The sequence below is a fragment of the Thunnus maccoyii genome, chromosome 15 (genome assembly GCF_910596095.1).
Source record: "Thunnus maccoyii chromosome 15, fThuMac1.1, whole genome shotgun sequence".
NCBI lineage: Eukaryota > Metazoa > Chordata > Actinopteri > Scombriformes > Scombridae > Thunnus > Thunnus maccoyii.
Window position 1 is genome coordinate 8,867,461 of NC_056547.1, and position 27,507 is coordinate 8,894,967.

Below are 27,507 nucleotides of genomic sequence, written 5' to 3' on the forward strand. Positions count from 1 at the left end.
GTATATCATGCCATTAAAAGTATTTTCTCCAATAGACCTGGTGCTGTTCAATCCATTAACAACTGTAGTAACACTCTGTGTTTTTATGTCAACACCATTCCAGCTTTTAAAGCGCTTTCTTTCCATTTTTACTGGCAGTAAAAATTTTAAAGAGTATGTTTTTTTTTAAATTGTGGATATTCACTTCGGAACAAACCTCATTTTCTCTAACTGTGTTGCTCCTTTTTTGTGTGTTTTCTCCTTCTAGGTAAGTGGCTGTTCCTGCTTTATAAAACTCTTTGTGGGTTGACTTGTGGCTACAAGGTGACGGTATGGGCCGGTGGAGGTGGTCAGTTGGCACAGAAAGGGTGAGCTCCTCCTTTCTGTATGAGCTGCAGATCAAACCTACACGTAATGTTTGGCCTTTTCTTTCATCCCAAGTGTCCTCTGGTTTTGGTCCTCTCAAAAAAGAGAGTTTTATGATATTGAGTCTCTGCCTTTTTCACTACATCCCCCTATTTATTCAATGTTCCACTTGTTACACACCACCGTTGCGAATCAATTTAGCGTTTTATTCGACATAATAACGATAATGACTGGGGAGTCTACGCTGTTTTTGTTGATCTCTTGTGAGGCTTCAGGATATTTGTCATCATATTTGACATTCTCTTTGCTCTGATGTCAGTCCAAGTGAATCAACTGGATCTGGTCTGCAGCTCGAGGCTGTTCTCTGTCTCTTTTCTTGTCTTTCTTTATGTACTTCTGTTTCTTGCGGGAAATCTGTAATCCCTTGATGAAAAGATAGGACTGCATGTGTTTAACATCAGCAACTCACAGTCTGATTCAACAGTCGGTTGGTCTCCTTTTATGAGCAGTATCAGTGCTTCAAATAATCATTGTTTTCATCAATTAACCTGTTTATTATTTTTATAATCCATCGTCTAGTCAGGAAAAAGTCAAAAATGGTTACTAATGACTAATGAACATTTTTTCTTTTTTCTTCTTTAACGACTTCAGCAATTAATTGATAATTGTTGAAACATTTTCTGTCAGTCGACAAAGTGATTGATTCACTAATTGTTTCAGCTCTAGGCAGCATCCGTTGGCTTTGTGATCAGGTTTGATGAGTTTCCACGTTAGAAATCCTGTCTGGACCTCAGAGTATCTCGTTTCCTGTATATACTACTCATACTATATTTCTCTTATGTAACCAGAGTTAGTTATTTTCAAGCATCATGTCAAAATCATACTGTTGATTTAAAAAGAAAAATGTTTTTATTCCTCCCACTAACATTTAAGTTTGTCAGTAATTGTAAGTTATAAAGCTCTTGTGCTTGTGCCATTTCGAGAACTTGCTTGGCATGAGATGATGTTATAAAAGCTGCAGGGGCTGTTTGTTTTCCAACCCTCACCGCAGGCAAAACAGCCGACGACAGCCAGCAAGGCGCCCGCCGCATGAAAAAAATCTGCTCTCTCCTCATGAGACCTCTTCTTTGCCACTCTCCTTCAGGCAGATCATTGTTACTATCATGGATTTTTCTCAAGGTGGTGCAAAGTCTGGGAGTGATCTGGAAAGGACAGAGGAGAGTGGACTGGGGCACAATCAGGAGCTGGACAGAGGGGAGGTGGAGCACTTAGGGTGAAAGGGTTTATTTTAAAGTAGCCCCTTTTCACACTGTCAGAGTTGGGTTTATGAGGAGGGCAAGCTGATATATAGGACTCCACTAATGGAACCCCTCACATATCATGCTGACAAAGTGGCCTCAGAGTCTTTCCTGGACTGAAGAGGAGTGTCATCCAAGGCTTTGCCAAAGTGCCTTTAAGTTTTGTTCTTGCTTATCTGGCACTCAAAAACACCATTGTTGCACCACTGTCGATATATTACCCATTACCTTGAATTCCCTCGGGTGACATCCTTGCAGTGACTACATCTGTAGACAAAGTTTCTTTTAGTTAGTTTGTGTCTTTGAAGACAGGAAGTGTTCAAAATCTGAGAATGAGGGTATTTTAATGAGCCATGAAGCTGCCTGATTGAGGCCCTGCAGCCTTCACGGAGAAAAAGTAGCCCAAGTGTAACTATGTGCTGCTACAACTGCACACAATACACTAGGGTTTATATTAGTTATGCTTTAATTGATTTTTTCCACGCTGATATGCATCACTAATTGGTCCCTGTTCTTAAATTAGATTAGGCCCTGACTGACCAATTTCAATCGGTGCCAGATCTCCATGAGCATGAGTTTATATGACGATTTTAGGCATGAACAAACTGTATACGCTCCATTCTTAAACTGTAAAGCTAATTTTATTTAGCTGTTTCCCAGAAATTGTCCATGTGGTTGCAAAATTCAGTCACATCTACAGCACGTCTTGTCAAATCCAAGCAATCGCTGCATTTCAGTTTTGGATCTTAAAGTCCCCTCAAAAGCCAAGAGAGGTGAATTTAAACTAATAATCCTATCTTTTGCAGATCACCCCCTGTAAGCTTTAAAGATGACTGAAATGTTTGTAGCTTCTTGGAAAATAGCAGCTTTAAACTCGGATTTTCAGCGGTTAAAATTGATTCCAAAAGCAATCCAGAGTCACAGCAAAAACAGTTCATAAAAACTGTTCTCACCACTCCTACACCATAATCCACTTCTCTGCTGTTGATTAAGTATGTTCAGTATGTAGTAAACAATTCCTGCTTCACCAGTAAATTAATGCTTCCAGCCGAGCTTCTGAGCTATTAGGGGGTGTAATTTGCTATGTTGTGGACAAATTTAGTGTTTGGAATATACTGAACATACAGATTAAAAGCAGAGGATGTCGGAACGATTTTCATCGGAGTATTCCTTTAAATATGCAAGTTGATCAAAGTGTGTCCATGGCAACATAAAATAGCATCCACTCCAAAATAATGACAAAACCAGACTGCACTCACAATATCCTGTATCAGCATCACTTTGCCAGTTTTTCGATGTTTTTATCGTCTGAAACTTTTGGATGCTGAGTGACGGTTGCATAGTGATGAGCCACTGGGTGGTTTTCACTTCCAGGAAGAATGAGTCTGTTTTGTTTGTTGCCAGTAGCAATGCTATCGCCTCTGACCACTGTTCTGGCCTTGTGCTGTATTTACTCATACTTCTGTGGTGTGTCATGTTTCTATGGTTACAGAAATTCCTTGCCGACCACGCCCCACAATGGGTTTTTGATGATTCACTGCAGTGGCGGGTCTCACACACAAACACAGACACGCACGCATGCACACGGAAACTCTCATATTTCTTCCTCTTCTGTTGCTAAGGTGTGGTTCCTCTTAATCACACGACGCTCTTTTGATCTGATTTGGCAAACTGGCAAATCTGGCAAAGTGCATCCATTAGCTGCTTTCCAAGCCGGCCATTTTACATCGGTAAACGTTCAGACAAACTTAACTACAGACATCTTCACGCTGAGCAGCACTTTAAATGCCTTTTTATCCTCCTATCGACACTGCAGCTGCTCTTTGCTTCTCTGCTTTGCCCCACAAGGTTTTTGCAGTTTTGCTAAAGTCATGGTGCACAGTCCTGTGAGCATCCATTAACGGCTCACACAGACAGCCATTTTAGCTCAGCTGCCCTCTGGACAGCTCATGTTTCAATGCTTTTATACTAGAGAACATTTATAGTCTGAGTGCTTTGTGCGATACCGGATAAAACTGATTGTTTTATATGATATCTTGTTTGTGCTGTGTTGCTTTGTCATGTGCAACATCTTGTTGAAGACTTGGACAACTTTTCTCATATCCCAATTAATAAGATCTAGTGTTGATTTTTTTTTACTTTTAATTAATAAGATTGGTGTTATACAATAAAGTGAAATGTCTCTCTTTGCACCACCATACCATACACTCCCATACCATAATATACAATAGTATATCAGCTTGATTTCTTTTATCTATGGCTACTTGTCAGCAACAGAACGACACCCAGCAGGTGATTCAGATTCAGCATCTTGCTCGAGGACACCTTGCAGTCATGAGGGTGTGAACCCAGGGAAAGTCTGGCTCACCTCACTGGCCTGCATTACATCAGCTGCCCGCTCATTGACACGGCAGGTCTGTGTCATTTCCGAGCGGGCACAAGTCATTTAGTCAAAATACACATCGGGCTGGGCCTCGTCACTGTCCTGCTTGTTCACAAGTGACACAACTGCATCTGGAGTGAGTTCACTTCATGTCGAACATGCTTGATATTTGTGACACATCACAAATCCTGTCAATGTGGACGATGACATGTCAGATTTCAGCATGAAATTCACACATGTAAACTTCTATGTTGGACACATTTTTTTTATTTACAGAGTAAACACAGTGAAATGTGGATTAAATAATATGTATGCATAATAAGATTCAGTTTAGAGAGAGAGCAGAGAGAGCATGACTTTGAACATCTTAACAGTTGTGGATGATAATGGTGCTGTTGTCTATGGTTTCTGATAAAGCATCATTAAATAGCCATTCAGCCTTTCACCTCAAAGTTGTTTCTTGAGTCTTTCAGCTCCTCTCAAGCTGATCTCTGATAAGACACATCAGCAGATCATAATTCCCGGAATCGGTAAAAGATATTTAATTTCATTGAACATGAGTTGGACAGATGTTAGTACTCAAAAACAGAGAGAACAAATGGAACACATAAGAACACAGATGAAGTGACACCCGTTGATACTTATACTGCATATCCGCAGAAACTGGCTTTTATTTCGGTGCAGACAACTTAGCAAGCAGAATGGCCCCGGGCGTTTCTCTACTCGCTTGCGTTTATTGAGCAATGTGTCGGGTGTGAGCTAAAATGTGATAGTTGCGGAATAGTTCGAAAATTTATAATGTGTGTACATCGTTTAAGCAACACTCCTTCCAGCACTGCTCTGTTTCCAAGTATCAAAATGCAGAGTTGCATTTAACGACTTGGAAGACAACCGTAAAGCTTAAATGACTTGCTATAAACTATTAACTGGAATGCGGGGAGCACTTCATCTGCCAGAAGAGTTGAATGAGTTTGTTTTAAAGCAGCCGCTGTCACCTTGAGCTGTCTCCGTTCCCTCGTCCTCTTCCACCTCCACCATGGCAATGAGCTTCCATCACGGCTACAGTAAACCAGATTTTTTATACCCAGGCAGGCTGTGCTTCACAGTTCACATTGGGTAGCTGCTCAGAATAATCAGTATGTTTTGGTGCTCAAGGGCACATCGACAGCAGGTGTTCAGAGAAGGTTGAGATATTTTTCCAAGGAGTCTTGGTTTAAATGAGTTTTCCGCTGCAGTATATTAACTACATTTGGTTGGAAATGAATGTATTACTCAGCAGCATTTATCTATATATTTGGCATTGTGTAATAGCCAATACTTTGTGCGCAGTGTGTAATATTAAAGGCTTTAGTTGTGAGCTGGCGGAGGATTGACGCAGGTACACATTGTTTCATCGCCCTCCATCTGTTTGGTGGTTGGTAACCAAACAAAAGTCTTTTGCTGGTGCTGTTTTGTTTGATTTAGGACAGGACAGGTAATGGAGAGCACATGGAGATAGAGTCAGTCCATCCAGTGAAAGAACTCAACACAGGCCTCAAGGTTTAAGATTAATCAAAAAGAAAAAGACCACTGAATTCTTGTGCCGTGAGAGATCTGTTTTCTTTTTGATTTTATCTGCTGTGTCATATATCAAGACTCTGCCCATGCAAGAAAAGCAGGATTTCATCCATGTTTATGATTTGTGATCCATTCTTCCAGATATCTTAACTTACCACTTCAGTATAGCATATCTATCATTATTGTGAAAGACTATCAAAATACCAAGGAACTGGCAGCACACCACTCACCTGGTATGATCTGCAGTGGAGCCTAAAATGGGGAAAAACTATTTTGAGTGGTTGTTTTAACTTTGCCGTGCCCCACAAGGGTGGGGTTATCTCCATCTGGAGAGTTCACAAGGTTAGATAAGCTGTCAGTCACAGAAAGGGATACCAAGGACTCTACATACTATTGTATTTGAGAGAGAGTCCTTGTAGAAAGCTATTGAACTGGAAGAATTATTGGTGAATACCATTAAACCCAGACCTGCTGGAGTCCTTAGGCTTTAGTGCCTCCTCTGCATGCTGTTACTCACAGCGATTTGTTATGAAATATTGCTCCCAATAGAGAAAGAGTCTGTTTCAAATTTATTTTTTGACAAACAAAGTGACAAATAAGCAGGCAGAAGGTGATTTTCGTTAAGGGGATAAATTATTAGAACAACGACTGCTCGAAACAGAACAGTGACACCAGATGTTCTCCCCATGTCTGCAAAACATGAAGCTTCTCAGTTATATCTTATTACTTCGCCTTGTGCTAGATGCTCTGCACAGACTTATGCGCTACCTTAATATGGATCCTAATGTAATAAAGTTAGAGGATGACAGTGAAACAGTACAGCCATCACAGGGCGACTGAATTCTAGCACCTTATTGGGAGGGGAAAAATGGGGAAAAAAACACCATCCCCTGCATTTTCCAAACCTCCTGTTTTGTTTTTTTTAGGATTGGCAAACGTAGTTATCCTGGATTTCATATTGCTTTCCAGTGTCAATCAGTCTAAGCGGAGGTTGAGTAAAAGAGCATTTAACACAGGCACAATTGTTTTTTCTTAGGGAAAAAACGGACTTGATGGCTTTTCCGTTTTGGTTTGCAGCATTGGCTGGTTTTGGATGAGGGCTACGACTGTTGAGGGAAAAGCAGGGAGACCAGAGATTATGGACTCTGTCAGTGATTGACCTTTAGTGATGTTTAGTTTTTTCCAAAAGAAACATAAGAACCCTCTGACACAACTCCTTACCTTTGGAAATAATGACTTTGACAGTATATTGGACACCTTCAGCAGTTTTACATACAAAGAGGTCTATTCATTTTGTACCCTTGCTTTTCGTCAGAGTGGCATATTGAAGACCCGCTGCAGCTTTCTGTTATGTGTTGTGTTTTGTGTGGATGGTGGTTTTCCCCTCAGGCCTGTGGTTGTGTGTCATCTCAACTGCTTATCAGATGAACTTTTTTATCTGTCAGCTCCATTCCTCCTCTGGATACACTCAACCTGGTTTACAAATACAGTGTACCAACTTTGTGACTATCTCTTATAAATCTTAACTCTAAACAAAGGATATAATATTAATTACTGCTTTGCAATATGACTAGATAAACTGTATAACTGACAGTAACCAACAAAGGAGCAAAGCTTTCAATTTACATGTAAAATACCATGCATTTGTAGTGTGGTTTAATCTGATTTAATAGTTTGTTGTTTATTTCAAGCCTAGAATTTGGACCTGTATACTGTATGAAGAGTTAGTTTCCAAAAATGTAAATAAGTTGTTTATTTTTATGAAGAAAAATATGTATCTCACCAAGTTATGCAGTCCATATTTGCCATTCAGATTTGTTTTAATTATTTTCTTTCTTTTTTAAGAATAATTGCAGCTATGTTAAAACAAAATACAACACATTAAGACAGACCACTGCATTGGTTATGAAAATAGCACTTGATTCTCAAAAATGATTGAAATAATATTATTTGCACTGGAAATAATGATCTCCCTTCCCTGGAAAAGTAGTTTATTATTTGAAATATTTAACAAAACTAGATGTTTTGGGCTTAGAAATGGACAAAGTAAGCAATGTTGGCAACAACCTTCAATCAACCAGACATGTTACAGTTCTTTATATTCACCTGTGTATCAGTCATGTGAGGAACAGTACAATATTTTTTCAGATCCATGACCTCTAAAGGAACATTCATCATTGACCTGGATTTGTGTAAAATACTTTGTCAGTGGTGTACCACGAGGCGGTAATGTCTGGATTATTTCTGTCCTTTTGTTATTCATTTGGTTATTATTAGACTCTGTTTTTTTTTAAAGACCATTGACCAAAAGCTCAGCACCACACTTTCTCTGCCATGTCAACTTTTCCTATGCCAAATATAAATACTGACATTCCACATACTGTCGATCACTTGTCCTAATTTTTATTAAAGACATTTCGGTCTTCAGAGCTTGAGTTTGTAGTATTTGTTGAACACTGTCATTCAAAATTATTAGCCTATATTTGTTAGCCTATATATAGCCTATATTACAGTTTAATGTAAATCATAATAGTGTTGCCCACCCAGAGGTGAGAGACCTACTTTCTGTTGAAAGTTTTAAAAGTATTTTTGACACTTCATCACTTCATCAATGACTCAACTGGGTCTATACATAAATCCCTTAAAAAATATTGTTTAAATGTATGTAATTGTTTTGGTGAGATTTTACTTAAGATTTTCCTCAGCAGGTGTTTCATGTGACCTTTAAATTACTTAATTTGTCAGTAAGTTGCAATATATGGCAAGAATGGTTTTCTAGATAATCATTTCATGTATGATTGTTAGTGCAACTGGAGGGATTTCAGTTGATGTGCAGTGACACAGTTTGGCAGCCAAATTGGAGGTTTACAGCTCTTGACGTCAGTGTCTTAGACAAGCTGCTGTAATAACACTTCAGATGTCTCAGCCTAATTTAAAAGACATGGTTGATTTTGTGGTTGAATACTGTCATGTAAACATCATAAGTAAGGTTGTCAAATCACTGTTTGATTTGCACATTTACCAACTGTGTAAATATTATCCAATGCCAACTCAAATTGCACACAATCTTTATCTTTCACATAGAGGAAATTGTTTTTTCCAAAACAGTTACGATGCCTGTATTTGTCAGAAAGTGTGAGACAATCTTGGATGACTGAGGATAAGCTGCTGCTGTTATGTAGCTCACTTTATCTGACATGCAGGTTTTTTTGGTCTTGATCATATGTTTGATTCTTGCACACTCTGTTAAAGCTGGCAGATGAGGTGGTGGTGGGTTTGTATCAGTAATGCTCTTTAGCCACACAGGGTACAAACCTCCTCTGCTCGGCTCCCTCTGATCCTTTTGGTTTCTGTTTGCATCCTGTGTGCACACACCCCCTTGGATTCTACTTCTTTTTTCACTCTCGCCTCTCGTCCACACTGTTTCTCTTTCGACTGGGGACTGAGAAAGGTAGGAGGGGTTGTGAGCATTGCAGTTTCTCCATGCTGGCTCATGATGACAATTTTCTAGATTGATGCTTCATCACAGGAAAGTAAAATAGATACAGAAAGACCTAATTTTGACAAGTATTTTTAGGGGATGTTACTGCATGCAAATATTATGTTGAAGTTGTAATAGTCTGGAATATTTCAAGAAGAAATTCCTTGAAGAGCTAAAAGAAAACTAAAGGAGTCAAAATGGTAGCTGGAATGGTAATGCCTTTAGCCGATCTGAGGGCAATCTATGAGCTTCTCTTCCAAGATGGTGTCATTGTGGCCAAGAAGGACAAGCGTCCACAGTCCATGCACCCTGATTTCAAGGGGATCACCAACTTGAAGGTGATCCGTGCTATGGGCTCCCTCAAATCTAAGGGCTATGTCAGGGAGACATATGCTTGGAAACATGCCTATTACTATCTTACAGATGAAGGAATTTCATACCTGCGTGACTACCTTCACCTTCCACTGGAGATCATGCCTGCACCCCTACAAAGGGTTCATCGCCCTGCATCCTCTGCTCGAGTTCAGACAGTGAAAGCCATCACAACTTATATCCCAAAACCTAGGGCTGGAGGGGAAAGCCAGGAGGCCATGATGGACAGGCGTATTTACCGTCACAAGAGAGTTGGAGAAGAGAAAGAACCATTTGAGAGGCCTCCAAAAAACTTAAAAGCCTCATGCGACCATGATGCATCAGTTCAGCCTGGGGTTCAGACTCAGACCTTTTTCAAGAGAGGCAAGGATGTCTGTGGAGGAGAGGACCGTTGGCCCAAGGAAGGTCACGGTAAACCCTTTGGAACTGATTCTCTCTCTGTCGAGGACAGATCCATCAGATGTCATGTCTCAGTCAAGAAGGCCAAGCTACCGGCTTCTTTAGTTCTCAGTTCCTCTCCAATTGTACCAAAGGTGTCCAAAGAGAATCTGGCGGTTCACACAATTGTAGAACAGGCTACAATCAAGAAGCCCTCAAAAGAACTGTCACAAGATGTAACAAGAGGAGAGACCCTGAATCTTGCCTTGGAGGGGCTTGAAGAGGATGTACCTGAGGTTGAAGCTGGTGAACATGTGGTAGTGGACCCCCAAACAATCCCTTTGTTCTCAACACTTACTGAAGACAGAGAGCAAAAGATAGAGGAAGATGAAGAAGGTGTTCTTGAGGAAATGATCATCACCGATGCGTCTGCTGATTCTGATCACGACTTACCAACCCCTCCATTAACAGATACAGATGATTTCACAGACCTATTAGAGGAAAACGTGGTTGACTATGATGTAGAAGACACCCAGAAAGTAATGACAGAGATCATTCCTATGAAAGTTATCTCTCAGCTTCATGTTCCCTTAGAAACCTCATCCAAATTTGCACCTGACACAGCTTCTGGTCTTGGACTTAAGCAGGAGAAGAATGCAACCTTTGAGGCAGACTGTCCAGCCACCGTAGACTTTTCAGAGTATCCAGTTGTTGCCCCGAAGACAACTCTGCTTCAGGGAGACTGGGGCTTCCTCACAGAGGACCCTGAGACTGAGCAGGTTCAGAGGGTCTGGCCTGACTTCTTAGAAGGTTTGAACTCATCCTAGTTCTTCTTTCTCCTCCTCTGTTTCCTTCTTTTTCCTCTTGTCTGCAGTAGAGGCTATCTGGGCGTTGCTATGGGCGCTGCTTGTGTTTGTGAGGCTGAGAGAGAGATAATTTGATCTTCTAATGATGCAAGTAATGGTCTTGTCATTTTCCATATAGCTAAATAACAACCAGACTGCTAATTAGGTGTCATTTTACTGGGTGCATGAAGAATTGTGCCAACCTATGACATGCTTGCATGGCCAGTTATTAAGTGGAAGTTTTATATCTGAATTTGAATCTCACATAGGAAAGTTTAAAAATACTTGCACAATGTTCATTGTTGAATGTGTGTGTTAAAAAGGGCCTGGTGTGTTTTTGTGCTGTTTTGTTTCCTCTTTCTGTGCCCACTCTCTCTTTCCCCTGCATTTAGTGTGGCCTGTGAGGCTTTATGTCTGCTCTGTTTTATCTACACGGCAAATATTTACAAAGGCTTCCTGTGTGATATTTAGGGGTAAAACCAAACAGATAGCTTGTGTTACTGTATGTTCATGAGGCCATACTGTCTCTGACAAGCAGAGGCATCAGATTATAAGTCTAGTAATGCAAATATATGCTCGTTCCAAACAAGTAGACACAGCAGGCAGTTATCCAAGAGTGTCTGCAGTCTATACTTACACATAAACCCACAAATCCAGTGTGTCCAACATCCCCGTGGGAAACTTGTTTTGGACTCTATCGCACTGTAGAGCAGTGTTACTAAGCGACCAGTACAATAAATATACATGCTTGTATACATACAGTTTAGTTAAAAGTTGTTGTTTTTTTTACCTCAATAGTGTATTTAAGCCTTTAGCTACATATGGCTTGTTCAGAATCAAATCTTTGTACACATTTTTAGTTATTGTAACCTGGCGAAATTTCACTCTGCATATACACTATATAAAAATTAATGAGTCTGTGGATCCAATATCCATGTGCTTACTGTTCTGCTGTGTTTGGACATGTATGACTGATGGAGTTCATTCTGCCATCTGCTGGATAGAAAGTGACCTACTATAAGTACTGTCCTGCTACTGCACAATATTAACATGTGAAACCTGCATGAAAGGATACTGACCGTCCAGTCAGGTCATTTTATCTGCATCTTACAGAAAATGTAATATTCCCCACAGTTCCCATATAAATGTTGATGAAAGCCTGAAAAAGATGTTAGTTTGACCAGTGCTTCTGCTTAAGTCACATATTAAACCGCCAGGCTTTACCTTAATACGCAGTCTGCGTTACAACTTTCCATTGTCAAGGCAGATATATGACTAAGCAGAGACTGGGAAATGTGAGTCCAATTAAGCCACACTCAGCTTTTCCTGTCTGTGCCTCCGCAAGAAGGGGCGAACCAGCCGAAGCAGTCCAGATGAGAACATGTGGCAGTTGCCACCTTTCATCTGCCCTTCAATTTTTTAGCCCAGCCTGCAATGAGTTTAAACTCCAACATTTAAAAAGACCATACTGTACTTCAATGGAATAGCCACAGTAGCACACAGAGCTACAAACCTGCTGTCTCATAGTACAGTACTATGTGTTGCATTTGTTTCGTAATATAGTGACAAAGAGAAATCATCAAGAAACCACTTGAGCTACGGATGGAAATGAATTACAATAGAGACTTCATGGAGGCTTTGATTCAACACGGCCAAGGTAGGAATCTTTGTTATTGGAACAGTACTGTCGTCTTACCAAAAGGTGTCAGCATAGAAATACTTTATGGTGAGTCTCAGCTTATGGAGAGGACCAAAGAGGCTGAAGCGGGTAGGAGTGTGTCTCTCACAGCCGGTGTATCAGATAATCCTATAGGACAGGTCTTTGCGTGTCTGATTAAGTGGCAACACATTGTTTTAAGTGTTCCTAGGATTGTTTTTTTTTTTTTTTTTTACCAGAATTGCACCCTCTGTGTTTTCTTTATTATAATGCCAGTTGTACAGTGAGTGTTTATTTAGAGAATAAGACTGAAGCAAATTACAGTTCACAACTTTACACTGAAGACCTTGAGTTAGACACCACCCACGCTGCCTGGCAGTGTCTGGGATCGGGTTCCCTGGTGTTAAATCCAGGGGGGTGTGGGCTGCGGGCAGGCCTCTGACTGGCTACTTTCTGTCTCTCCCCAGCACAAGATTATTATGGGTGAATGCTAGGCATCACGGTGAAGTACAAGGCCTGGGTTGGCTCAAGAATAACGCACAGCTGCATAGATAACATGCCTTTAAGACACGCATACTGTATGTTGCCTGGAATAGAGTGTATGAGAGTGCAGAGTGCGTGGTATTATTATTTATCTTTAGGGCTGCAACTGATAATTGTTTTCATTATTAGTTACTTGTAGAATCTCTTGATTAATAATTTAATTGAAAAAATGTACAAAAAAGGGAGAAAACTTCAAATAAATTACAACTTAAAATAATTTGTTTTTTCCTGAAAAAGCAAAAAAATATAATACATAAAAGTGGAAATTCGTCATATTTGAGAAGCTGGAACCAGTGAATGTTTGGCATTGTCGGCAGTTAATCAATCAAAATTGTCAAATTTTATTTTGTCTTTTCACCAATAAATTAATCAATTAATTTTTCAGCACTGTCTATCGTTAGTGTATCTTAAAAAACCTTCTACACAGCTCAACACAACTAAAGAAAGAATCATGACCAAAAGGAAGGATTGCACTTACAAAGCCACAGAAGTGTGCCAGTGTGACCAAAAGTCAAATTAAAAAAAAAAAAGTGGGGTTATTGTCTAATATTAGCAAAATGTTCCAGCTCTCACTGTTTCAGCTTTAAATCAAAGCCACTGCTCTAGTAGTCATACAGAATGAGCCATATCCTGTGGATATGGTGCATAATTGCACTGTCTCCAACTTTTTTATGACTTTCACAGAGAAGCCTTTGTCACAGTAGCTTGTTGGCAAAAATCATCTTTTCCGCTCTTTGTCTAAATCTTGTATGAATATATGAATGTGTCCCTGGGAGTTTCTGCAGTCCTGCACATGGATCCCATCCAGTGACGCTCGTCAGAAACCACCACGCATGAGATGCTGTTTCCACTGAGGAAAGCCTCATGAATTAAATCAAACTTGCAACGCTGTCTAGGTTTTACTTCCCAGCCTTGCCTCCGGTTCCCCTTTTTTTTTTTTTTTTTTCTTCTCTTGCTTTTTCAGCACGCCCCCCTGGTTTTGATCAGGACACAATGTTATGAGGTCAGATCTGACTCTTTGGCAGTTCAGTATTTTCTCTAAAAGTTGTGAAGACGCTGAGAGAAGATGGACTTATGCTGTTGTTTCTGTTCAGGACCACCAAACGGTACGTTTTTCCTTTCATGAGAAAATATGATTTTAGAATCTATCTGTGCACATGGTGATGCTTTAAGAGAATTAAACTAAAAAAGGCTGACTTTAAATTCCTGCATTTTGCATGCCTTTTGAGGGCAGTGCCACTCCCAGGATCATTATTGTTTTAGAAGCTTGTAGATTAAAAACATCTCTCACATTCCTCTCATTGCTGACCTAAACCAACCTGTGCTGATAAGAAAATGTTATTTTATGTTTTATCATTAACTATTAAGCCTTTTTAACTAAAGTCAAAAGAACTTTTTACTTAAAAGACTGTATAGGTGTGTGAAATTGGGATACATTGCATACATGTGAGTATACTGAGCATGTATCACAATATGGGAATCATTGAGCAAACACATGTGAAGAGAGTGGGAGTGGGTTGACTCCTCCCATGAAGGAGTGGTGGAATGAATTTATTTCAGACATCTGTACTGCTCCCTTCATTTTATTCCCTTTGCTCAGTCTTCGCTGTAACTAATTGCGAAATTGAGTTTCCAGTTTCTAGAGCTTTGGGTGTTTGGCTGACATTTTCAAGATCATAGAAGGTCTCACCCAGAACGAACTGCCAAAACTTAAGTCCAACTTCACTCAGTTACAATCACCCTTTCTTCCCTGTTGCAGCTTCTGATTTCAACTGGTTGTCTTTTTAAATTTATTGTCATAACATGCTGCATCCTAGATTTTTTTCTGGCAGTAGAAGTGCTGTAGATCATAAGACCATCCTGAATTCTTCCCTGTAAAAAAAACTTGACATTGTTCTCATGTCAAAGTCAACTTGACGTTTAAGTTGTAATGTCTATTTCTGCTCGTTTTATGGAGCATGGTTGGCGTGCGGCATCGCATTGCCTTGACTGCATGATCATGCTCCTTGTCTTGGTGTTGGGTTTCTATGTGGCTTTAGAGATGAAAGTGACACTGTTAGTGCTGCACACCAATGCCTGCACAATGTTCTGATAACAGAACATAAACACTGGTAAAGATGGCATTTTGCCCATGCAGCATGATGCTTTTGATGTCTCAATAGTGATGCAAGCAGGTGTTAAGTGTATATTATTGCAGTTGCAGTTTTTCAAGGGCTTACAGTCTGTGCACAGCTCTGTTCTCTTAGGTAACACACTGAAAACAAAAGGTTTGTTGCTTTAATCCTGAGAACAAGGAAATGCTCACAGCGGAATTCACTGGTGATCATACAGAGACAGACAGCAGAGGTATTTATGGTTGATTGGCAGGTTTGAAAATACCTAAATTACTTGAGTTTAAAGATACACTGTCAGACAAACTGTCTCGTTTGAAAAGACATTTTCCCCCCAAGGCTCTTCACTGTTTTAATAACAGGTCTCGTCCAGAAGAAAAATGAAAAGCACTCACTGATTTAAGGGTTAAAAAAAGTAGTTTGTATTCTGGAATAGTTGGTGGTAAAACAGTATCCAGTTAAATAGGCTTCTGGGAAACTCATAGGCACTGGTTGAGCTGTCCAAACATAAGGAAGCAATTAGCATTTAAGGAAACATTGTAAAGTTACATAATGAGAATGAATTGATAGCGAGGGGGTTGTTCTGTGAGGGGAAAAATGAAATGTGGAGGCACGGCTTCAGTGTAAACATTTGGAAAAGGAGGAAGGGGCTGGCCTTGGATAGTCTGTGACTCGTAAACCAAAATGGAAAATAACTGCAAGGGGCTTCAGTGAGTGAAAGAAAATCTTATGGAGTGAATGAGTAAGAACTTTGACACAAGCTCAAGGTGGATTTCACTTGTGCTTCGTTTTGCCTCTTATCAAGGTTGACCTGAATGAGCGTGTTGTGTGTGTCACACAAAACAGCCTCATATATTATTAACTCCTGCAGATAGGCTGCAGCGAGTGAAGTAGCAAGCCAGTTCCTGTAGGGCAAACCTGTAGACTCACTTCAGAGGAGGAGGGATCTTTTTAACTTCGTCGGGGCTGAAGAGTTACTTATGCTTAGAGAATTTGAGCGAATTTTGGACTATGAGTGCAAGTATATATATAAGAGTGGATAGAAAGGAAAGAGAGGAATTGTTAGAGTAAAGTAGAGGGAAAAAGGGGGAGGGAGGGAGGGAGGGAGATCAGCCACTTCAGCTAGAGCACTGAGTCACAGGGAAGAGAGGAGTGGGAGGGGTGCTCATTCGTTCTTCTCTCTCTTGTAAAAGTCACGGACAACTTGGCTGCAGCTCTTGTTTAATGTCCGGGATGGCAACACACCCCTAGGGGCTTCCCCCTCCTCCTCCCCACCACTCCCCCTCACCTTTCACCCCCCGCCACCAGCCCTCCCACCTGTCTTCAGAGCCTGGGACTCTCCACTTTGTACCAGGCCCGATGCCGACAAGCCCCCCTGGACATGTGTTCCCAACCCTGGTGGTTGTGGGTCACATTGTTACCTTAATCGCTGTTTGGCAGTGGAGAATACGCAAGAAGCAAGGTAAGAAAAGCTGGAAAACTCATTGCTACTGAGGCTTACTTCAGAGGAGATGACGATACTGTCCCTAAGGTCTTGAAAGGACGGTAGATCAAAGATTTTTCAGTGCAAAATAGTTTCTTGCCGGCTGTCCTCATCCGTCGTCTCTGCTCTCTCTTGTCGTGTGTGTTTTTGTGGCGCACACTCCACTCTCTTCCTCACTCCCCCCGTTTTTTTTTTCCTCACACGTCTCAGTTTCCTGTGGTATGGAGATGTTGTAGTTAACCCTGTGAATGCTGGCTGTAATTTGATGACGTCAGAGCTGGAGTATTCTTTGTGATTGGAGGGTTTTGGCTTCGTCACAGATTTGTATGTGAACACTTCAGTATTAGCTTTGCTTCTCTGCTGGGGTTTTTCCTTGAATAGTATCTCTTTATCATTTTTTATCATATTTTAATCACTCCATCATTTCGTCAAGTTCTGTCCTTGTAGAAATGAGATCAGAGCTGTTTGGCTCCCTTAAGGTGACTTAATGTGAGTTTAAGCTCTTTACTATTCAGAGTATCTTGACTTTATTTGTGGTTACTCCTGTGTTGTTAATTGGCTTGTCCAGCCGGTTTCCTCTTGGAATGCTTAGAGTTAAAAGTTAAGCATATCCTCTTCACACACCAATCATGTGGTTCCAGGGAAAAAGAATTAAGAATCTATTCAGTCTGCTGAACAGCCTGAAGGTTACCTCCAGGCATCTGTGACCTTTAAAGTCACCAGACACGCCTTTGTTCACCATATTTTTCTGTTGACACAGCTTGCCACAATAGAGGCTGTCAAACGCACCTGTGCAGGAGACACACCCTGAGTCAAATTAAAGGATATCTGACAGACAGTCTGCAGGTGCAGATAGAGGACAATTGTTTTTTTTTCTGCCTCTGAGTATAATATGAAAAACCAGTTTGCACAGTCGGCACTCTGAAGCCTAGTCTACACATACACAGGTATTTTTGAAAACGTTTTTTCCCCCCTTCATTCTCAAAAAAAATCCACACAAGCATCATAATCTCCATCCAAATGAAAACACAAAACACTGTCAAGAGCATGCAGCGATATCACACTAACCTTAAAACCATGTTGGCCAATCAGAAGCCTGTATATGAATGGTCATGCGATATGTGTTTTCAGGCGTGTTAGTATGATCATATTATTTCTGAAACGGTGCTAAAACACTTGTGTGGATGGAGATCGTTTTCTTTTTAAAATGAAAACCTATTAGTGTGGACGTAGTCTGAAACAATTCAGCAGACTTCCTACGAACGATGAAGCAGCGCAAAACAACCTAAAAGCCTCAAGTAGCCTCAAGTCACATGATAACTCCTCTACCTGCTCTACAGTGCTCACATTTTGTCTAATTTCAAATCAGGATGGTGTAAACTGTAATAGGATGCTCATCATCTTGTGTGCTTGGATGTTTTGCTAAATTGAAGCCAGGTATTGTACTTTTCCTTTATCTCTCCCACTGGTCTGAGTTAGATAATAAACTGCACAGTCCTTTTCAAAGGAAGTGGAGGAAAGGACGCACCTGAGTAGATAAAGGTACTTTTCACAACAGTGAATTGCCTCAGTTTGTTATGACAGGAGAACTATCATTTTAATGACAAGTCATGAGAAAAAGGAGAATAGCCATGCAGAGACTTAATGTGGAATTCATAGAACAAAAGCAAAAAGTGAGAAATTAAAAACATATTTTCTTTTTATCCCCAAAATCCACCTTTTAAATCCATCTGTACCGCTTGACTATGTATTCAGTAAACTGCTCAGCTGAAGTACTGATCAAGGTTCCCTGGGCGAGTAGTTTGACTGGTAAATAGCAGGCAAACAAGGCATTGCAAAACTAGGCTGCGTGATATCTCTGCCTACTGTCAATATCCAGCTGATTTGAATTTGAAGAGATATGCTTTCAGCTCTGTATTTGCCGCAGTGCAGACAATAAGTCTACACCCTGTACATCAGCCACGGTCATATTTCCTCTTCCCAGACTCTGTCTGCACTTTAATGATGTATTTTTAACAGAGCAGGGACGTGTTGCGATTGATTTCTGGCTGTAGTGTTGTCACTGTTTACATTACAGGTCCAGTACAAGTCAGAGATCAGCAGCGTCACATGCTGGATTTAACGACACAACTTGTCCACTCCTGTAAGTTGAAATATAGTTTGCTGGAGCAACAAGATGCCTTTGACACAGCAGGAAGGTGAAAGTAGGTAAAAGGGATTTCAACCAGAGCCAGGTTTAAAAAAAGCTCACCAAGTGCCGCGCATGGGGTTGGCTACTGGTAGTAAACTTGACACTGGGGACGGTGGACTGTGTATCCTAGATACCGTCATAACAAACTGCAGGAGAAGTTATATGATTTTCCTTGACGAGGCCCCACGTTGATCCTCTGGACCTTTAAAAGACTCCCAGTGCTGTGGGTATGCACGCAATTAAGACGTCATTTGCGCTAAGTGATTATGAGTTTCTAGAAATCATAAACAGTTATGATGTTCAGCAGGAAGCTTCTGTTGATTTTGAACACACTTAAGCGCCGTCTCTTGTTGGCTTTCACCTTTTCTTTTGCCCTGAGATTTCCGTTCATGATTTTGTATGAAGCTCTCTGAAGATTCAAAAGATTAGGAAGAGCAATTTACTTCACAACACCAGCTTCAACACCGACTTTATCAAATCCATTTAGGAAGCCACACCCAAATCTGCAGCGGTGTTCACGGACGGCCCTGCAGACTGGCGGCTCTGTCTGCTAAACCACATGCCACATACAGCACATTGTAGGATTGGATTCAGATTTTGGCTGTTGGTGAGCAGCTGTGACTCACTTTGCCCGCCTCTTGTCACTGTGGTTGTAATAACAGGCTTGAGGAGGGAAGACAGCCCACTCTGCTTAAACTAAAAAGTGAAACAACATGGCATGTTTTGAAAACAATGCACGCCCACCATACACCCTACATGCCTTTCGCAATAACTAATAAAACAAAAAAAAAACATTAGTGGTAAACCACTCTAGTATTCAGGCGTGTCTTCTGTCATAGGGCAGTGTCCTCAATGTTTTCTGTCTGTAACTATGTGTTTTTATTTATACTGCTGCCTGTCTTGGCTGTCTCCCTTGAAAAAGAGTTTCTTAATCTCAGTGGGACTCTCCTAGTTAATTAAAGGTTAAATAAATAAAATACAGTACATATAATTCAATACACGGTGTACCCGTGTTGGTGACTCTGTCACATGTTGATGCAGGAGCTTGGCTCTGATCTGTGTTTATGTCTCAGAGGGTCAAGAACCAGCATCCGTGTCTCCTTGACACGCTTTGTGGAAAAATCTGAATCATTCCTTTTAGAAAAAAACTCACATTTTTAATAAGTTCAAGATTAAAGACGTAGATGTAATAAGAGATTTAGTTATTTTATTTATTGGTGTTTACTGATGTTTTCAAAAACGCTTCATCTGAAACACAGACTGTGTTTTGCTGCAACATTTGAATTAACACTGTTGTGTTCCAGAGAATTAATCAGATCAGATGGATGCATTTCTTATCGTTCCTACTTTGAATATGGCTTTCCAGATGTGCAGGCATGTTTAAAAACGTACTTACAACATCCACAGAAAATGTACAGTTATAGGTTGTAGTTTAAAATACAATATGAAAGACTAGTTGAAGGTAAATAAGAAAAAACACTGAAAGTATACTTATTGTGCACAAATTCATAGTGCAGAGATTCACACACTCTTTTTAAAGTTTTGGAATATTATTTGGCTGACCTAAACTGGAAATTTAAAAGCTTTATTGTTCCTTTAAGTTAACGTTATTAAAAAATAGATCTGAGATTTGCCTGATTTGTGATTTCATTGTCTCAGCTGTAACTGAAGATCTTATATTGTTGAAATTATACTCTTTAATCTAGGCTGTACTTTAAAAAAACACTCCTCCTCAATAAATAATATCTAATTACTATGACATGCAATAGTTTGTTGGCTGCCTTGAACTGAAAATAAGACAATGCTCGTGATTGTGAGGTGTTTCTCAATGTTACGCAAAGAGGAATAAACAAGAATCATAAAAATAATTTATGACCCACAGCTGTTGTGGATCATAAATGTGTTAATGTGGGGAGAAAGTAGGTAGCCGACGGGCAAACGTTGCAATATGCTCGCTGTCAAACCTGCACTCTGCCTCACGGAGAGAGAATAAAAAGAAGCGTCGCTCCCTGGTTCTAATAATCACACATCAGACGTGTCTTACCAGAAGTTAAACTAGTTTCTGCTTTGCATTAGGAAGCCTCGAGGGGTTATGTAATCTTGGGAAAGGCATAGACATTACACATGCTAAAATAAGGACGTAGCTTGAAGTCCTCCGCAGTCTATACAATCCTCCGGTCTATGTATTTCGGGGATGTCCCTCCCAGGCGCGCTTTAATAGCACAAATCGTTATTACGCACGGAGGCGACAGCAGAGCAGGATGGAGCAGCGGAGAGCTCTCATATTCATCTCACTAAACAAAACAAAAGTGGGCCGGGCTTTTGAAAAAGTGTCTGCAATCTGACACGACCCTATGTTTTTTTTTTTTCCCTCCTCCATGTGGCTCGAGTAGAGCAGAGGAGAAAGTTTTAAGGGCTGGGACCACTTAGGAGAAATACGCGTATTTGTGGGCGTTTTCGAGAAAGTCCGGCGCGCTCTGCGTTCACGCGGCAGCACAAACACACACACCGGGATGGCTGAAGTGGAGGGTACGGTGCATGCTGCTGTGCCGTCCTGGTGCGGCGGCTTGGATCGGGAAATTATATATCGACGAACTAATTACATCCATGAAATGAGCTGCGAAGAAGTGGGGTCTCATCTGTACAGCCGCATGTGCTGCGCAGGTAGGTCCGAGCGCTCAGCCGCCGTCTCCTTCTCTCGGCGCTTGTAATAGGAGGAGGCTCCGGTAGGGAGGGGCTGATGGTGATGATGTTAAACTTTTCCATGCCTCCTCCCAGAATACAACACGCCCCAAGGGCCAAAATTGAGTGCAGCGAGCAAAGATTTTTCAGTGTTATGATGTTATTGTCATTTTATTAACGTTAATGCGATTTTTCTGTTTATCAGTGATCTCATCAGCTCTGCTCACACAGAGCAGGTACAGTAACGTAGAGCTGAAAACATGATCAATTAGTCCATCAATTAAAAAAAAAAAAATACTGTTGCAAAATTTTTGATAACAGTCCAAGTCGTTTAAGTATTTTTAAGCAGAAATGGCGAAAATTCTCTTTTTCCAGCTTCTCAAATGTCAATATTTGTGTTTTTAAATAAATCTTTTATGATAATCAAAAAATAAGGAGGGTTTTGGAATAAGTTTAGTTTTGAATACTTACTTGGAATCTGGTAAATTGCAATAAATATTTTGTCACTCTTCTTTGATATTTATTAGACCAAATTATTGATAGATTAATAGATTAAAAATAACCATTAATTGCAGTCCTACAGTAATAGTAATGCAAACTCTTTTTTTTAGGGTGTTGTCTTTATGTTTCAAACTGAGATGTGGAGTCTGTTTAATGATCTCTGATGATAAAAAAAAAAAAAGGATCATGTGTGTGTTTCCATAAGTCACTACAGCCCACCCGCACTTCTTGACGTGATCACCACGTTGAACGACTGAATGTTTACTCGTCACTGACGATCGATGAATACTCTGACAGTGACTGAGTAAACTCCCTGAGCAAATTCACTTTGTGTGCTGAGAGGATTAGCCTGAATAATCAAAGTGAAGGGAAACTTAACTTACTATTTGTTTACCTGCTGATCCTGCTTTGCTGAAAGTGCTACAAAGATATTCTGTCGTTTCTCAGTTTCTCTGAATTTCTTTGATATTTTAAGAGCTGTGAGAAATGCTTTTTTTTTCCCCCTCTAAAACTTACAGTTCCCCAGAGGTCTGAGGCCAAAACCGCTCCTCTGTAAACAGTACGCTCACGACTGCTGTGTGTTTTGTGCTGTGTTGTCATGGCAACCGCTCTCACAAATCACTCTTCCCACAATCAGAAGTGACCATCCATGAACAAAAGTCAACAGTGCAGTTCCCCAGTGTGTGACCTTGGAGTTTCTCAACAGTAGCCACAGAAGCTACTAGTTAGACATTTAAATTGATTAAAGTAGACTTTTCCCATATTTTGTATTGTAGCCTTTTCATCAGAAGAGGGAGACAAACTGTGTTGAACAACAAGCTCATCCTCTCTGATATTGGCTCGGCTGTCATATCTGAAGATCATAAATCCAGCAATTATGCAGATCTCATATTTTCATAACTGCAAGATAGTGAACACCATGTGTGGCTGTACTCCCTTAAAATGATGCTCTTGTTGCAAAAGTGAGCTGGGCTCATCAGTCCATTTATACTCATGGAGAGGAAACAAAATGAAACATAATGAGGGCAACTCCAAGGACAACTTTTAAAGACAACATTGCCCATTGTTGCCTTTTGGGTTCATTGAGTTTATTGTCTGTCTGCAGCCCCCACTTTTTTTTTTTTTTTTTTTATCCACAGCCTATCAGCACCTGAGTTTGTTTTGAAAAGGAAAAACATCCTGTTATAACATTGTTATCTTGACAGTCAGAGATCCATCTTCTTTTGTGGAAGTGCATACCCTCCTCATTGCCAGCTTCATGCTGGATCAGCCCCATAACGCTCGGGGGAGCTTCCATTCCTCACCTTGGCGAAGTTCCTCCCTGAACCGCCCAGCATTCATACCAACATCCCTCCATCATAAACCCCTTCAGGACCTGCGAGCCAGATGATACCCGCTGTCGATTAACATTGTTGTCCTCGGTGGGACTTGACATCGCATGCTGTCACTCGCACAGAGGAACAGGCAGACTGGAGTTTTTCAGGCGTGGGGTGTTATCGTAGGAAGGCGGCACCTCCTGTCTGTGAGGTGGGTGGGCGCGCCCTCAACAGGAATGCATAGACTTGTATGCTTCTCACGGCAGAACTGTCATAAAAGTCATATCAGCTCTCACTACCTGGGTTTATCGCTGCGTGTTATCAGTAACAGGGAATAGAGAAATATCCACACAGTGCTGCTCTGTGTGTACCAACCAGCCTGTTGTAGATAGTGGCTGATAACTTTTTTATGCCACATAATTACATCACCAAAAACTTTGCACCTCTTTGTTACTGTTTAAACATGCATATACAAATATGGTCTTTAAATCAATAAATCAACACCAACTGTACTGCAGTGTCTGATTAAGTCACGACTTCTTGAAATTGCAATTAATTAACCATAAAACTTTGAAATTTCATTTAACTTCTCTTCAAGCATATGATGATTTACACAAGTTATACTTTGCTGATTTAGAGATACAAGAATCTTTGACTTCTCTCTGTTGTCAGTGACTTCAAGGCCTATTTTAAAGTCTAGGGTTTCATTTCTAGCACATACACAGCTTATAGGTTCAGATTGAGTCTAGGGAAGGGGGCAACATCAGCAGCTTCCATTTCTCATGTCCTGACAAGCCACCTCCCTCTGCAGGCATCTGAAGAATCTCTATTTTACATCCTTATGTAAGTATCCGCACAGAAAATTGATGCTTACAAAGGTGAAAGGTGCTGCAGGTATTTAGGTGCTATGGGACATGTACGGGGTAGGGTGGAGGTGCTGGTTTAGAGCTCCCTAGGCATAAAATTGTCTGCATGCTTACTGCAATGCAGAGTTTTATTCTCTCCGAAGATTATGTGCGCAGATGATGTTAAGCAGAAGTTGTTTGAAGTGTTTCATTGCATGAAAAAGATACAGATGCAACAATTGTCCTTTTCTTTTTGCACTCATGCACATAGACGCACTGTTCAGTCAATCCACACACAGACACACAATAGCTGCTTTGTGTCTGGGATCATTTTCTGCAGCAGTGTGGTTACCCTATTAAGAGTTTTTTGAGAGCCAAGTCTTACTGCCTCTTTTGTCCTTTTTTTTTGTCTGGTTTGTTATTGAACTGGCTTGACAGAAGCTTTTATACAAGATTGGAAATTGATCTAAGAAAAACAGTCCAAACCAAATCCCTCCAATAAAGTCTTGCAGGTTGTTCTTATTAGTGATCTTCAATGCCTTTATTCTTTCTGCTGCTAGATTCTCTCCTGTACACAACCCCCCCCCCCAAGAGAAACGTTGTCGGTGCCAGTTTCTCTGTAACTATGTCCTGACAGAGGAAGAGCCTTCATACTTGAGGTTTTTCTTGTGATTGTACCACGTTGAGAAAGGGCTGAGGACATTGTTCCCACTGCCGGGCACCGCTGCCTCCTGGTCTCCTCTGTGTTTAGGAACAGGCCTTTCATTGAGTCCCTGTGGAGTTGTGTGGCATGTCCAGCCTTCCCACCTCTGACCACACACTTGGGACTGTTAGTTTGTGCACGTGGAGTTCACTTGAGTTGAGGTTAACAATCTCCACTGGACTGATTTTGTACAGCTTGGTCTAAATTAGGGAATGCCTACTTTTCCCAATTAGTGATCTGTGCAGCCTTTTTTGAAAATGGAAGTTTCATGCAGTAGTTAGTTGGACACACTGTAGATTTTAGGACAGCAGGATTTCTGTGCTTTCAGTCTTTCCTACAGTAAGAAGACCTGAGGTAAAGCCCTTGTTTTTGACACACAGTTCTGTTTTAGTGCATCACTCAATGAAAATAACCAAAGACATTGACATTGTTGTCAGTTTTGCTGATGCTCTTGTTAGTAGTGACTGGAAGGGCTGTACCAGTGCAGTATAAGATTATTAACTACAATTATTCATGCTTATATTTTACATTATTGCCAACAATTCTCCAAAGAATGCTGCAACAACCAACCATTTGTTTCCAATCATTCATGAAAATTTACTTTCATAAAGGAGAAACTTGCTTGAGGTTTGTGATGTGAAACCAAATCCACAACACAAAAAGTGATGACACATTTCATTGTGAAAATGAGTCATGTTAATTTTGTTGATTGTGTTGAAAATGTTGCTGTTTTAACAGCCAAAATCATGACAGGATTATCAGATAACTGACAAAAACACTGAGTGATTACCCGTTTCACATTGTAATGCATCTGTGAAATTAACTCAAACTAGAGGCAGCTTGGTATAAAATGTAGATGTAATTTATAGTTAATGAAGTAAAACATGCAAACATCATCACTTTGTGCTTTTAAGAGGTTGAGTAGCAGCATTTAAAAATCAGTGCAACTGTAAAGTCAACTTAGAGACACGTGGACATTATTTAAACTCTACATTATCTGTGCATTTGTACGTAATCTCTGCAGAGGTCTGTTTTGGTTGGGTGCTCTGTGAGGGTCTTTGAGGTGTGGTTTGATGGGTGGGGTCGGGGTTTACATAACTGGGCTAGGCCAGGAGGAGAATCTTCCCTCTCTTCTCCACAGGCTACTCCGTGTTGAATGACAGCTTCTGACATTGTAGCCTGCAGGCAGGCATTTTACAAGAGCTGGTGAAAAGAAAAAAAAAATGTGAGCGTAGAATGTCAGACACAGCAAACAGGGAAAGGGAGGAAAAAAGGGACCAAGACTTATGTTAAGGAACTGAATCAGTGGCTTGAACACTCCCACATAACTACAGGATCCCTCGCTGTGGAGCAGTGTTTCAGGCAATAAGAAGAAGTGGAAGTCTCATAACAACGTCTCCTCTCAACCTGCAGAGGCGTTTATTTTGTTTTTGATCATTAAGATAACGCCAGCATGGCGATGGAGCAGAGATTCAGAAACTATTCCTCTGACAGTGTTAGTAGTGACGGGGTCTTCGTAGAGGACTCCTACTACCAGGGGATGCTCAAGGCCATGGATCACAGGAAAGGTAGAGTTTGTCCCAATCTTTGCTTTGTGTCACTGGTACTACCTTAGACCTTTATGCATTTTCTCTGCAGCTTTGATTTGGAGCTACAACTCTGATTCAAAGTTTAGTTTTAGTGCAGGTTGTTCAGTTTGTTTCTCAACAGCTCACTGTCAAATCTTATGAAAAAAGTTTGAAAATCTTCATCATTTTGTGGGGTTTATTCTATATTATGAAGAAAAGGTATAAATCTATTTTAATGTCTAAATTTGCAAAGCAGTTAGAATCCCATTTTTTGTCTGTGGTGGTCTTCTGCCTCCCTTTTATTAAAAGGGCCACACCCCTTAATGTGTCATGACTTTTCCTCTTTTTATTGGTCAACTTCGCTTACACCCATTTTGAGAAGAGAGTGAAAAACAGAACGATTTATGACAGGATTCACTCTCATCTCACTTGTTTTTCTTCAGAAATGAACTAACTGATCTAAATCTTTGCTGCTACAGAAGAAACAGCGTTCATCACAAAGACGACAGATATGAAAAAACACTTAACTTTGCAGAGAGTTCAAATACCTTCAATACCTTCTACTGCAGTAATCATATGCTTCAGCCAGACATGTTTTTTCTTCAAGTGCTAAAAACAGAATCATATTCAAAAAGCAGTTGTTTCTGTTTGACTGTTCACATCACAATTGCATTTTTCAGCAGCAGAGTGACAGGATGATTTGTCTATGTCTCGCAGCCATATAGCAATGAGCACCCGATATCGGAGACCTGATATCTCTCACCTCATCTTAGAGGTTTCTTTGACTCATAGGATGAAAGAAAACATCCACAGCTCACTCTGCAGCTCCAGGCTACAAAAGTGAACCTGGCAAACACATTATTTGTAAGACGGATCAGTAAAGTTTGCTTTTTCTGTCATTCATTTCACTGCTTTTAGTTTTGGAATATTAAGTGCTTTCAGCCTCAATCTGACCTTGATCCCTCAGGTTGTATTTAATGGCACGAAGAAGCCGAGCAGCTAACAAAACAGTTAATGTGTCCACAGTTTGGTATTTTTTTGCATGGTTTATTGTCTGCAGAACAATCCTTTTTTTCTGTTTTAATCACATTCATCCAACCTTGATACAAAGCAGTGATTTCATGATCCAGTGAAATAGCAGAATTTCTTGGCTTTAGCGGTTTATTTCCACTTCTCTGTTTAGACACGAGTCACAAGCGTGCTTGTGAGTCAGAGACATAATGCGACCCTGAAATGGGCGTTGGCACC

At 40.5% G+C, this 27,507-nt stretch overlaps 1 protein-coding gene across 11 annotated transcripts in view; it reads left to right on the plus strand.

The window, feature by feature from the left end:
• pleca (plectin a) overlaps nt 1–27,507 on the plus strand; it is a 108,913-nt gene that overhangs the window by 42,445 nt on the left and 38,961 nt on the right. For 2 of the 11 annotated variants that reach the window (XM_042434921.1, XM_042434925.1), the window contains exon 1: nt 16,295–16,432. The exons of 4 other annotated variants lie outside the window; for them this stretch is intronic. In XM_042434921.1, the coding sequence (XP_042290855.1) occupies nt 16,330–16,432 (103 nt within the window). In that variant the 5' untranslated portion in view covers nt 16,295–16,329. Of the gene's footprint in view, nt 1–13,873; nt 13,966–16,294; nt 16,433–20,974; nt 21,309–26,108; nt 26,260–27,507 lie in introns of those variants that run through there. 5 more of the 11 variants (XM_042434918.1, XM_042434919.1, XM_042434920.1 and 2 more) reach the window with 3 other exon arrangements.